The following is a 15,264-nucleotide window of genomic DNA, read 5'->3' on the forward strand; positions in this document are numbered from 1 at the left end:
GGTGTAATGGACATTGTGGCTTGTAGGTGGCACCATACCCAGCCTTTCTACAGTAGTTTATTTTAGTAGTGTTATATTGTGTTCTGAATTATATTGTTCCTTTAAATATGTGTGTGAGGCACCAGCTGAAGTGGTTAATAGTCAGTGTGCTAGCCTAAAAATAGCCTCCAGGTGTGTGTGTGTGTCCCCACTGGAAGCAGAAGTGGGATGCTTCTTGGTGGGCTTATGTGTCAGGGTGGGGTAGAAAGGTATTCTGGGTCTTTTCCATGAGTCAAGTTGCCAATGATGAATTGCACTGGGCAGGGCAGCAGTAGGGGGGAAAGTGAGCGGACTTGTTCTTGTTCAATTAGATGCGATTAAGGAAAATTACCATATTTATCTCCATTTAGCTCATATTTAGCTAGCTAGCTAACTTTTTAAGACTTATGGATTTAAGATAATTTTAGCAATTTATGTACAGCTCATGTTATGAAACACATGTTTGCACATTGTTATTTTGAAGCAAAGACAAGAGGTCAAAGGTGTTGATCTGTATGGAAAAGACACAAACCTGTGCCTCTGCTTACCGAACATGTATTTTGCAACTGTTGCACAATTCATCCTGTAGATGAAAGTAAATGCAGCCCATTTGTCTCCTCTGGATTCCATGGCAACAGCTGAAAATCTGGACAGACAGAAGCATCACTTTAACCCTGCTGAAAATCACTACTATTCCTTCAATAACCGCAAAACCATTCAGTGAGATTACCTGAGGTCTGAGTTTCCTACTCCTCCATATTCCCCTCCCGATTTCTTTTTCATGGAGTCAGAGCTGGCACAGTGCTCAGTCAGGCATTATGAAACCACTTTGCTTATTATGTATATTTAGAAACACTATAAAGCAACATGGTCGCAGTAAAGCTACAGTATGCAACTGTGGCTTTATTTGTGTTCCTGATCAATGAAGACTTCGAAGAATGTAAGGTTAATTCAGGTTTACTGTTACTTGTTGGCACTAAAGCATATTCAATTAGTTGAACAGAGTGCTCGGCCATTCTCTGCTGCTGTTTCCTACATTAATCTGGCAGAGAGAATTAACAGAGGGTTAGAGAAAAGCTGTGTGCACTGACAAGACTTGGATTTAATTTGAAGCAGGATGAACTAAGAAGGCTTGAATTTAAATTGAAGCTGGGTGTCTTTTTTATTATTTTTTTCTGGTCTAATAATATCTCACTAAGGTTAGGCAATATGGTGATATACTGTAAAGACTCTGAGACCATGTAAATTAGCTATACCGTTTACACCATGGTAGCTATCACTTTTTTATATCTCTGAGTGTATTAAATCATTCTAAGCAATGTTCAAAATCAATTAACAGTATGGCAGTATTGAATTTTTATGTGAACAATTTTTTTTTGTAGTATTTATTTTGCATTCGACCTTTATTTGTTGGGTATTTAATTTTCTGGATTAGCTACAACAGACATTCCTGTTTTGTTTTTTTATCCATAAACAGTTTCCTAATATTATTATGTTATTATATCACAATATACAGTGTACTGTATCAAGTTCAAGTTTTTTATTGAGCATTATTGCATACACAAGCAAAGTTCTTTACAGAGAAAATGATATATAGAACAATCTATAGAATATAGAACAGTATAAGAGTTAAAACATAGATGCAAAAAGATAACACATATAAACACACACACAAATGACAAGTAAAAATGTGTTATTGCATTATAAAAGTACATATACCACATTAGAGGATTGATAGTACCTATCTAAGAATTCTTAAAGGATAACAGGAATCTAAAATTTTTGTTTGACTTAATTTGACTTACAAACTACAAACATTGTAAGAAAATTACTTTGGTGAGCTTGTAGTTCAACCAAGTCAAACAGGATAACATTCAGCACAATATAAACAAATAAAAATCAATTGAATTTTATTTCTTAAAAGGGGCTTAAATCAAATAAATAAATACAAACATGATTTCTGCAGATTAAGAAATTCTAATACCTCACAGCAAAGTGTTGTCATATTGCAATGCCATCTTGGACGCAATATGTTATTTTTTTTGACACCATGAGAAGTTTGGATCACTCAGTGCTTTCAAAGCTGAAATCTATACAGTAACTTTACGCATGTTGTCGCTGTTGTGAGGCAATTGATGGTAAGCACATTGTCACAGCATGCTGTGCTAGCTTGCCAACATTCATCATGATAGCATGCTATGCTAGCATTAATATATCATGTATCCTATCGTGAACCAAGTATTGGCCCAAGGAAAATTTTGACCTGTTGGTCGCACTAGATGAAAAGTTAAAAGATTGCCAAAGCTTTCTTCTTCTGGACGCAAGGAATGTTTGAAGCAAAACTTTTATGGTAATCCATGCAATAGTAGATATTTCATTCAGGATCAAAGTAGAGGACCGACAGACGGAGTGATGGACCACCAGCAAGATAGAAAACTTGATAAAATCTTTCTTTATTAGGATCCCCATTAACACCAGCATAAGCATTGGCTATTCTTCCTGGGGTCCACCACACATGCAGTCATACACATTTATACACACTATAGCCACATAAATACAACAAACAAAACAGCTCATCTCATTGAATTAACAATCAATTAGATACGGTAACAAACTTGTCATCCTTTCAACAGACATTAAGCCAAACACAAAATTATAAATCTCTCAGAATTCATAGCAAACATGGTAGTTTTTTTCTTCTTCATACAAATAAATAGTAATTCTTCATAAATCATTGTCTGAATGACCTTCTTAAATTATATATTTATCCATCCTGCGCTTTCACACATTTAATTCCAAGAAAATAGGTTATTAAAATACATTTCTCATTCTCTCCCAAATTCTTTGGATTTCTGTTTTCACCCAGGTTTACATTTTATTTCTTACACCGTTTTTTTCCTAGTTTACACACACACTATTCAATTATGGTTCCTAAAATATTTTTCCAGATGCTGTTTTAACAAAATTGAACCGATCTTTAGTGTTCTCTTGAACAATATGCACCTGCAATGAATTCCACCTGACCATGGCTCTGTACATGACTGTTTTCTGTATCATACTTGTTTTCGCTCTAGGTAGCATGAGCCTTCTTTCTGTTCTGTTGTTATCATGTTTAATAATTATGTTGAGCAAACTGAGAGAGTAATATTTCATAAAATATCTTTGGTGATTCGTATAATTGGTCATTGCATAATTGCCCCGACAAAAGGGAAACTCACTAAATGAACATACACACTCTGTGCATTCTCACACTGGACTCATAAAGAATGGATGCTGCTTAATATATTTTTCATCAAGGAGGTTGTTCTGTAATTTCATCACAACAAGCAATATGCTGGTACCAAGAAAGCACTGTATTACAATGTAGTTTAGTGCACTTTGGTTGCACAAGCAGCAAAGTGGAGAGTAATCATATAGGCAGTTGATTTATGATGCTTGTCCCTGGTTAAGTTGTATATAGATACTCAGCTAAACAGGATCCTGATGCTGTGCGAATGTGAATCATCTTCTGTTTGGATGGTCTGTATAGATTGTTACAGTAGAGATGTGCATTTATATGCACACACCCACTCTGGCATGTTTTCAACAGAGCTCCTTTAGAGTGAGTGGCAGTCGGCTGTCTTGTGGGACATATGGCTCAGTGTGACCTGCCAGTGTCCTTCACTGTTGCTGGCTTCGCTCCAAAGCCCCCCAGGCTGCACTATCCTGCACTGCTCTGCAGTTAGTCCCACCTTCTGACACTGACTCTCTGTGTTCACACCAGCTCTTTTATGTTCCGATGTTGCATTTCTGTTAGACGCTAGTCTCAAAAGGACACACTCAAAAGCACAGCAGTATTGTATCAGAACACAAACAAGGCTGCTATCATTTCCACAGACTCCTTGACTTGTCAGTAAGGATACATAGAGGACAGTGTCTGCAATTCACTTTCAAAGGACTACACCTATATCCATGTTTGAAATAATCTATGTATTTTTAATGTTCAGTTTTGATTGACACTGTCAGAGTATTAATTTAACTATATGTTTGTTATTGAGGTTGTAGTGTGCAGTGGTGTTGAACTCGACTTCATTATATTGAGGGGTGTTTCCAGGGTTTTGCACACCCCATTTACAAACATGAGGGGGAAGGATATTAGAAACACATTCCAATATAATGCAGTCCAGTACAACACCACCACCAACTACAACCTCAGTAATGAACATATAGTTGAATTAACGCTTCTCGGGAAGTTTTAACAAAAAACTGGCCATTAGAAGCTTTGTAAAGGTAGAATATGTGGCAGAGCTGTTGTACTGGCTTACATTAGATTGTACAGGTGTTCCTAATAAAGTGTGAGGGTATTATCACTTTATAAAGTTGTTGCAGCTAATGTATTACCGCACAATTGGCTATTTACACATCAAGCAGACGTGGAGCAACATTTACATGCATTTTAAGTCATGTTTTTGTCTACCTGACGAAATTAAGTCCAATATTAGGCTAACTCTCCTTTTAGTTCTGCTTTTGTCTCCACAAACTCCTGAGAAAAATATCTGGGGCTTTAAATTGCTACATATTCGACTTTCTTCGCTATCTTCTCTGCTGCCGTTTGATGCTGGGCTGGTAGGGTACAGTGGGTTTATCTGGGCTTGTTTGCTGAAAACAGCTGCCTGCAGCTGCTGAAAACTGGGTTGATAAGAGCAAACTTTGCTGGCCATAAAACCAATCAGCTAAAAGAGGCTGGAGGTTGCCAGTTTATTAGGTGCACTTAGCTAAAACTAATGCAGTCTAATACAACAGCCCAGCTTTCATCTATCAATGCATCACAGTGTGTTATTTTGAAAGGAAAGTCATCATGAATGTCTGCAGTCACTCTTTTTTGTTTCTTTGTGTATTTCTTGGTGTTCTGGGGCCCAGTGCCAACAAAGTACTAGCTTTGGTGTTCAGTCAAGATTTATAGGTCTGTACTTTGCAGTATACGCTGTATTTTCCGAGTGTAACTGTGATGTTTCAAAAGTTTCTGATTAGTGTGGCACATTCTCACATTTATTTTCCCTCAAGTCTCACTTTTATGAATTCAGGGACTGTGGGGCCAAATGTAGCGGTGCTGTGAAATGTGGTTTATTTTTTCTATATACATTTTTTTTCTTTTCTTTTTGCTTTCAGTTTTCAGTTCCTCCAGATCAGACATAATGTATCATATGATGAACTGCTTACCAGATAAGCCATTCATGCTTTTAATTTTGTTGAATGATGTGCTAAGAATATGATGTAACTGGCAGACTGTGGGTTGCATCTGACCCCACATTAACCTTAAATATATTTCTTGGGTGAATTTGATCTACTAGGTTGCTGTTGGCAGTTGCTTTAATCAAAGGTTTATCAGTTCATTCATGATTTTGGGAACCTTACTGGCACCTATTATACATCTCTTTTACATTTGTTTGTCTGTTTTTTTATCAGCCATTTTAATAATTTCAGCCTATTCGTGTGTCCATATTCTGTACAGAACTTCAGAATGCAGTACTTCAGAAATGTGTGTTTGTTTACTGACCTTGTGCTCTCTCTGTGCAGGTACACCCTTTGCTGATGCGCGAGAGGCGCTCAGAGTCTCACAGGAACAAGCTACTGCGGCGGACAGTCAGCGTTCCTGTTGAGGGAAGGCACCATCCCGAGATGGGTGAGCAGAAACACCTTTAAGCAGCTTTAATTCCAAAATATTCTAATTGAGGTCTTAATCAAGGTCCAACTAACAGTTATTTTCTATTTTCACTTTTTAAAAATGTAATCAAATGGTATCAAATCCAATTAAATACCTCAAGGAGGTTTTGTTTTTTTTAGCGTGGCAGCCTGAAGTATGTGCCTGACTTTATAGAACAATTTTTGGGTGATGCTCTAGTTGCGTCTCAACGTTATTCACCTTCTTTTCCTTCTTGTCCTTTTTTGATTTTCAAGAATATTATCACCTGTATTACTTGAGAGTTAGCTTGCTTATAATAATAGGATAGTTGCATAGCAACGACAATGATGTAAAGCTCTGTGCATCCTTTGAGCCATTACTCTCTCTATTGCTAGCAACGCTCACAGCAGCACTCTGCGTCTGAGCAGAGATAAAAGCATCCCATCTGATCAGGGCTTAAGGCATCTGTTTTCTTTCTACCAGATTTTGACTAGCTATTATTTTGTCAGGTTGGGTGATTTAGCAGTTATCTTGCTTTGAAGTGAAATTCATTTATTGATATCTTGATAATCATGCATATCTTTTGAGTTCTCTGTCTCTTTATTTCTTCCTTAATCCATCTAGAAGTTTTATTTTTTGTCATCTTTTCTTACTCTTCTTTCTTTATGCTTTTAAACTTTTCTTACTCTTCTTTATCTTTATCCTCTCTGCTTTTATGTTGCTGTATTGTCCTCTCCAACTCTCCTCTCCAGTGAAACTGACCCTCTGATAGCTGCCTTCCTCTGTTTGTTTTGCCTGACTCAGTCTCTCTGGGTCCTCTATAAATGTCCCGCTCAGTTTCTCCCTCTTCCTTCACCCTCCACCTCTCTGTCTCACTCAGCTATTTTAAGGGCCTCCCTTGCGAGTCCTCCGTTGCTGCCACCTCAACAGTTGTGCTGATTCAACTGAATAAATATTTCCCTCAGTTTTCATATGAGTGGCTCTATGACCTCGAAGTGGTCAAGCACTGACACATCAGTTGACATGGTTCTGCCACGTTTTGACATATGCTGACATAGCAATGCCAGTTCATATTGCCCATGTGTAAGCATGTTGTAAACACATTCACATATGTTAGTATGCTACGCTACAGGCCATAATGCACTGACACCATTATGGACGGTCTATGGTGACTACGCCCAAAGAGCCAAAAGGGATTAATGGACCCCAGGCAATTAGTAAGTGTCAGATCAATAAAAAAAGCAAATGGAGGTTGTCATAAGGCCACAGTTAGAGATGAAGTCTACAGGAAGCCACATGACCTACCTTTCTATCCCTGACATATAACACTGAGCTGATGAAGATTCAGTGACGATACTAATTCAGTGCCACCAAGATTGTTGAATGAGTCATTGTATGAAAATATATTATATCATCTATTTATTTTGAACTGGAATGGTGCAAATTTCGGACTTCTGTCACACATTTTATGTTTAGTCTGATTGGAGGTGTGTGCTGCACTGGTGCTGCTCAGTGGCCAATAGATCACACTATTGTTATTAGTTATTAGTATCTGTATTAGTTGGAGCGTTCCTGGAAAAGATCATTCGTTCCCAGTAAGTAAATTACTTGATAAGTAAATTATTTGATAAAGCAGATAATCTCTATGGTTTGTGCCAGTGTACAGTAGTGGAGACTGCGCCCAAAATTTAAAGGAATTGTTCGACATTTAGGGAAATGCACTCATTTGCTCTACTGCCAAGAATCAGAAGAGGAGATTGATACCACTTATGTCTGTATGCTAAATATAAAGCTACCTCCAGCAGCTGCTTAGCTTAGTTAGGCACAAAGACGGGAAACGGGGAAACTGCTAGCCTGGCTCTCTTCAAAGGAATCAAAATACGCATGCTTTATGTTGAAAGATTAGTTGCTGCATCCTATTAAAAGCTCTTAATATAACCGTGTGCTCTAGATCTCATCTTTCCAAATCCTGTAATAAGATATGCCCATTAGCTCTTCTAAAGCTCACAAATTAACACTAGTTTGTTTAATTGTACAAAAACCAACATGTACAATCATCCCATAGTTTTTGTTGTTGTACGGCGGCTATGTGCCGGATCACTTCTTGGCTGGGCACAGTGACTTGGAATGGAAGTGACTGCGCACGTCTTTGTGCTAAGTTAAGCTAACCGACTGCTGGCGATAGCTTCTTATTTACCGTACAGATGTGAGAGTTGTATTGATCTTCTCTAACTCTCACAGTGTGAGGTTTGGGTCCAGTGCAGTGTCAACACTGGCATGCTTGCATCCAAAATTCAACCAAGTGTGACCACACCACAGCACATCTAATCGTGAAAGAGCATGCGTTATCATTCACTATCCATATCAATAGCAAGAGAAGATTTTATTTGTGGGAGCAACATTTAGGGTGTCACCTCTGCAGTAGTATGACATACAGGATGATCTTATACAAAGCATCTTACAATAACAGTTCTATACATATCCATGATGGGTGGACTTATTTTGAAATAAACCCTTAATAATGTCAGTGTCAGTGTTGGCAATCAGTATTAGAGCCATGTTCTGGTATGTGAGGTTGGCTAATTCAACTAAGTATGCAATTAGGGTGTTCATATACTTCTAAACTAGGCTTACATTGACCACAGTTTCGAAACATTGAAGACCATTAATTACTTTCCAAAATGATAAACGAATTGCATCTTTCACAAAATTGAAAGACATGACCTTGCTATCATCAATAATAATAGATTCAAATTCTGACAGTTCAGAATATTTCCATGTGTTGAGAAGAGTTTAAACTGCAGAAACTGCAGCTGCTGCAGCTACCAAACACCCATCCATGTGTTTGTGACAACACTAATACCTCAGCCTTGATTCATTATTCATCAGAGGGGTAAAAGCCTACATTTTTCACAAGATATTGATGAATGGAGACATTTGACAACAATCCCAGCTGGATGCCTGATGTAGTGACACACTCAGATAGACGATATTGGCCTCTAAAGTCGATCCGTGATTAATCAAACGCATAGTGCCTCAATAGGTTTTTTGACTCCTCTGTCGCTGTCACAACACATCAAGCGATGAAGATCATTTTCCTTTTTCACTCACTTGTGTGTACTTTTAATGTTCCAGAAAACATTTTAAAGTTGAGGAGGTAATTAACGTATAATGAAGACATTAATTTTGCTGGATAATTACAGTGCAGCATAAGCATTTTATGCAAATATGAGGCTTAATTAACATTTCATGATTGTGACAGGGGAAAATGACTTTACTTAACTAGACAAAAAATTGTTTCTTCTTCCTCTTGTGTTTGTTTTATGTCTGGTGGCAAACTACTGACAATTAGTTTTTATTACAAAACTACTACATTACTACTTATTGTATAGGATTGCTGTACTTACAAACACTAAGTTTTTGTTAGTGCTTCAGTTTGATTTATACAATGAATTTCATAGCATGGAGATTAGAGCCCAACCGATCCTGGATTTCTGAGACTGATACCAAGTTTAATATTAATCTGATAATGATGACTTGGCTGATATTTTCATGTATTTTTAGCATAAACACGTAATGTAACGTAAGCAATGCTTTTGAGAAGGATCTCTCAAATTTGCTTATTAAAGAGTATATTCTGCAGAATACTTTCTAGTTCAACAATAGATATTATCATAACAGATGACAGTAATACTCTCTTCCTTAATTAGACTAGAATTATGGCCAACAGTGTTGTAATGTAAGGATCAGGACAGCTGGATGTGAGCTGGGGACACTTTCCAGCTAATTTCCACAGCATTATGAGATGAACAGTTCATACTTAAATATATGATGTTGTAGTTAGATGCACAACTGGGCAAACAAAAAGAAAACATTCACATTCTCCCCCTCTCTCCCTCATTAACCTCTACAGAATGTGATGTGATAATCTCCATTAATGAATTTGGCCTTTAATGTTTTGTGTTCAAATTGTAAATTGACTTCATCTAAGTATTCTCTGTTATTGAGAGAAACCTTATTATCTGAATGACTTAGCTGCAGGGAGGAAAAATTGTAGCACTACAAAGCTGATTGGTTGTTAACTTCGGCTGAATAGTTTTTCAGCAACAGCAGTTTAAACATACGGCGACTTCTCCTCAGTTTGTCCTTGTAGATCTCACTTATTCCTTTAGCCATCTCAGCTTAGCAGACAATTGTGATAAAGCAGGCTCAGCTGAACAATTGTTTCAATGCCCTTTACAATGTTCGACCTTCATATAATATTTTAACAGTGTATTTCAGTGCGGATGCTGCATTCTAGGCATACTATATCTTTTTTTCAATGTCTGCTCATAGAATTATTCCAAGATTTAGATATGAATAATACAACATCAGCGTCAGCATGGATACTAGATTTCGAACCTACTCTTAACCCTCTACTGTAGTTCTCCCCATCCTGTACTTTCTGTTCTGTCTCACCACACAGCCTTTACCCTGTTTACCCCTGTTTACTCCCTGCTCCGCAGTCCTGACACCATCCCGCTCCACTCACCCACTCAACAAGGCCCACACGCTACGTGTTCCCTCCCAAAAAAAAGGAGGATAAAACAATGACACAATAACTTAAAGACAGAAAAGACAAATCACATAAGAAAAAAAGGTGTTAGGCTTTCTACTGTTGTTAGTGTTGAGACAAGCATCATGAGTCATTCCAATCTGTCATTTCAGGATGACTAAAACAAAAGGATATAGAAGATTTCTCTGCATTATTTTAGTTTCTGTGTTTGAAGGCAAACTTTACTCTTCATCTTCAAAGTACAAAACATCTGCATGTCAGCCACCATTTTGGGTGATTCCACTTAGGGAGAATGAGATAGTTAACATGTAAAAAGCTACCACATTGTACTTTTAACCTGATAGCATTCTCGGCTTATACACAGTTTTAATTTTCTGTTTCCCAGAATACATGTACTGTAGACATGGGTCTGACCTAGTGCTGGGCGATTTGTCGAATTAAGTTAAATCTTTGTTTTTTGCACAATGTCTGCATAGTGAAAATCAATTCTTCATTATTACAACATGCACACAAAACTTATTTACAGTCAAAAAGTAACATACATGATAGCTGACTACATTAGCTGTCTTGAGTTATGGCTGTCCCGTAAACTAATACATCCATAGCGAATAGTTACACTATATGCACACCTGTCCCATAGACTGCGGCAGGTGGTGGCTACTGAATCTGTCGCATCTGCGAGAGGGATAGACAGAAAAAAGACTATAGATGATGACAAGAAGCACAAACTTGTTAGTTTGCAAGCTTTTCTGCTATATCTGTCCAGAAACTGATTATTATCTATGGCAATATGGGATAACCTGTATTTTTTGAATATGCATACTGATGACCGCTTGCTAAACTGTCTTGCACATTTACATCTAAAAACATAACATTTCAACAATGTTGTAGTCTTAATCGTCCCCAAGCTTGAAAGAAAATCTACATTTTGTTTTTTGGCCATATCCCCCAGCTCTAGTCTGACCACAATATGGGAACACACTGTACAGTGTTGGATTTGATAAGATACTGCAGAGATGGCAGGTACAACTTCATGACTTGCATCCCACATCTATTTATTGTTTTGCCACACAAAAGTAGTGTTATTTAGCCGTATTTTGCAGAGTAGCCCACCGAACATTCAGAGACATAGATGGCCTGCGGCTAAGTGGATTCTGCTGGTTTGAGAATTTTGCACAGCGGGATCTATGGATGTTTTGATGCATTTTTTTCCCCTCTGTGATGAACTTGTTTTCACTGGAATCCATTGAAAAGGGAAACTACAAACTTTACAAACTTGCAAGCCTACAGAGGGTGTTTGATATTTTTGAGTATTGGTATCACTTTAAAGGTATGCATGCATTTGTGAGTGCATATGTGTTTGTGTGGAAGGAATGTGCCCCTCATCTACACATGTGTTGCTTCTTTTGTGGTATTAGGCCTACTTACTGGTAAAAGTTTGCTCTAAAAAAATCTGACAATGACAACCTTGGTATCTACAGAATGAACCAATGAAATATTAAAGCAGGCATCAAACTCAAAATGCCATTGATCCTGTATCCCATCTGTCATTGCACCAACTCTAAGCTATTAACCTGACAGTGCCATATTCTGAATTTGAATTTACTTGAATAATATTTATGTTTTCATGTGATTACATCAGTGAGTCTTACATACATGTAGATTCAACTTTGATTTGGGGCACTTTGCTGCAGTTGACCTTTAAAACTGTGGCCTTAATGTGCAGTAAAATTACCCCAACCAGCAACCTTTGACAAGATTTGTCCAGCTGCCGTGGATCTTAAGGGTCTTAGCGAGGGTATGCAAGCTGTCAGGCTGTAAGTATAGTTATTACATTTTTACTCTGATTTCGAACAATCTGAAAAACCTGATACATTTATGAAATATGTCCAGGAAAAGTGACAAAGGGACATTTTGAAAGATATTTTACTGCTTAAATCTGCCTTTTTAGTTTTAAACTGTATGATGAAGAAAAGCTGAATTCGAAAATTAATTTACAGTCTATTGCAGTGTGATATAGACCAGTATAATTGGCTGCTTCAGTGTTTCGAGTTCAGTGATAAGAGTTAATTTAGAGTACTGGCAATGACAATAGAAGCGTTTTGCATCATTGTGAGCTGGAGTAGCAGTGTTACTATGTAGGGTGACACTTTATAAACCTTGTGATTCAGTCTCTGGGAAAAGTGAAAATCTGCCCCTAAGAAGCCCGGGCTTGTGTTTAGAGAGATTTGCTGAATCATCTGGCTGTCTTGCCTTTGGAACTGCGAATGAATACAACTAGTCTGCTACAGTGTTATGTTCGGCTTTTGATGGACGTGGACACAGAGGCCTCCTGAAAACGAATTCAGCGCTTTATGAAGCTGCATGTCTGCTTGGTTGGATCAATAGACTGTCTGAGTAATTCTGCACATTGCTAAACTGTTTTATATGTATTGAATATTTTTACCGAGTCGCACATTTTAGCTTATGCAAACAATGACTCATTATCATACTGGAAATCATAGAGAGTTCTTTCTTGAAAGTTGTTGGAATTTACCCCCAAATTGGAAGTGTTTAACTGGGGTTAAACCAAATCAAAGGCTTGGTGTAACTTGACTTGAATGAAAATGAGTCATCAGATAGCTCTTTGAAACAATGACATTTGAATACCTTTGAATTGTACAGTTTGTATTGAGTTGATAAGATTTCAAAACAGATGGAAACTGCCTAAAGGTTTCATTTTGGTACTATGACCAGCCATATATAAAATGATCAGATGCTTTTCATTATAGCTTAAATTAACTAGTGGATGATGGAATCCTGTCAGCCACCTGATTAGCCAAACATCTTACCCTAAAAGTATACCACAAATGTGGTGTTGCCTTCCTGGGACTTTAATATAATAATTAATATAATTGTAAATAGGGCACTAGATAAAGTGCAGAGACCGCACTGATCAATGTGGAAAAGTATTGCTTCGGCTGATGGCAATGTTGGTCTGTTGGTCAGTCTGACGGTCGGTTCACCACTTTGGTCCAGATTGAAAAATCTCAACAAGTTAAGTGGAGTGCCATGACATTTTGTCCATGGTCCACAGAGGATGAATCCTAATAACTTTTTTGATCCCCTGACTTTACCTCTAGTGCCACCATAAGGTTGGCATTTGTGGTTTTGAGTGAAATGTCTCAACAACTGTTGGATGGATTGCCATGAAATTTGGTTCAGACATTCATCTTCCACCTCAGGATGAATTGGAATAGCTTTGGTGATCCTCTGTCTTTTCCTCTAGCGCCATCATCAAATCAAAATTTCAATATATCCAAAACTTTGTTTTTTGCAAAAAATACCAGCAAAACTAATGATATTCCCATCAGCCTCAGCTGTACTTGGTGCTCATGCTAACACGCTAAACTAAAATGGTGAACATGGAATACCTTATACCTGCTTATCAGCATGTTAGCATTCTGACGTTAGCATTTAGCTCAAATCACCTCTGTGCCTTAGTACTCTTAGATCGTGTTTATACCTCGCATTAACCTGGTTTTAACCTGAATTTGATTAATGTACTGCTTATCAGACCACAAATGAGACAAGAATTAGGTTGGAAAAACGATAGACACCACTGGAGCGGAGTGTTTCTGAAGGCCGGGGCACACTGATTACTATACAAAAACACAACTTTATAACTTTATTCACTGATTTTGATGAAGCTGGACCATATTTTATGGAGAAAATATTTTATGGTTTTCCCTCTGATGTCCTCCAGCTGCTCTGCAGGTCTGTAAACACGTTACTTTAGATGTATTTCTTAGTTGTGGAAAACATTACTGAACAGCTTTATTCACCTGAGCATCAAAGCCTAAAACTCAGTCGAATACAGTTAAACAAGATTGTGGGGACAGAGCTTCACATTTGAACATTCAAGGTCTTTCTTAGTTGAGACGAGAGAGTCGGGTGGACCAGAGATATTAGTCCTCTTCTGGCGTTTGGGTGGGTGGTTACAGTCAGTCAGATGGAGCGATATCAAGTTTGTGTGACATTTTTAGAAACAGCTAAAAAAGATGACTGATATTTCAGACTGAACCTTCTTACCACCTGACTGACAATCAGATCTCCTTCACTTCTTTCTTGAATGTGTTTGCTCACAGCTGGCTTTTTGAGATAATATGGCAGGGCACTCTTAACAACACCATGCATTAAGACTTTTATGCAAAACGATATGTAAATGAGATGATTATATAACATGAAATGTCTTTCTGAGTGATATACCCCGTGGGCTGGTGTGACATAATGGACAGCTATATTATCATACCTTAACAACATGCATAAAGTGAAAAATAGTAAGAGAAAGCAAGCAAGCCCAGCCTCGGTTTGAGTGACAGCTGGCCACCAGATCAGCATACACGAGGGTCTTCAGCTCTCCAACACTGCAGTTCTTAGTCAGCTTCAGGTGTGGTAGTCAGCTTACACACACACACACACACGCTCAGAGCATCCTGTCAGCTCTCTAGTCCATGGGGAGTGCTTCTATCTGCCATGCAACGATGAAGGGATTTAAAGCCTCTGTGAAAGGTTCACTCACCAAATGCTACTTCTCTACAAGGTGTTTGAAACAGATGATTTCAGACCAGTCAACTTGTCTTCCCTAAGTGTTAGATATATTTAGGCTGCATACACTGTTAGTGTACATATTCATATATCTATATAGTATCATACATAATATCTGCGTTCATTCATTTTCTATATATGTTCCAGGAATGTGTCTTGATAGCTTTGGCGCTGAGAGATGCTGACAGTGTCATTGCAAGATTTCGGTCATTGATCTTCACAGTATATCACTAATCTGAAAGCTTAATGATCAATGAGAAGTAATGATGATCTTCATCGGTGTACCCTCAACCAGGGGTACTTGTAATCCAGGGGTTACTATTGCAGTTGCCCAGGGGTACAAGGAAAGATTGTGTGCAGCTCAGCTAATCTTAAGTATATTTATTGTCACAATACCCAATAAACTACCAGCTACAATTGTCTGACTGGACAGGTTGCGCCC

General features: G+C 37.9%; 1 protein-coding gene across 1 annotated transcript in view; it reads left to right on the forward strand.

The window, feature by feature from the left end:
* syngap1b (synaptic Ras GTPase activating protein 1b) overlaps positions 1 to 15,264 on the forward strand; it is a 137,765-nt gene that overhangs the window by 45,757 nt on the left and 76,744 nt on the right. Inside the window, 1 exon segment of the mRNA XM_044207783.1 lies at positions 5,575 to 5,680. Coding sequence (XP_044063718.1) covers positions 5,575 to 5,680 — 106 coding nt within the window.

The sequence above is a fragment of the Siniperca chuatsi genome, linkage group LG9 (assembly GCF_020085105.1).
Source record: "Siniperca chuatsi isolate FFG_IHB_CAS linkage group LG9, ASM2008510v1, whole genome shotgun sequence".
Lineage (NCBI taxonomy): Eukaryota > Metazoa > Chordata > Actinopteri > Centrarchiformes > Sinipercidae > Siniperca > Siniperca chuatsi.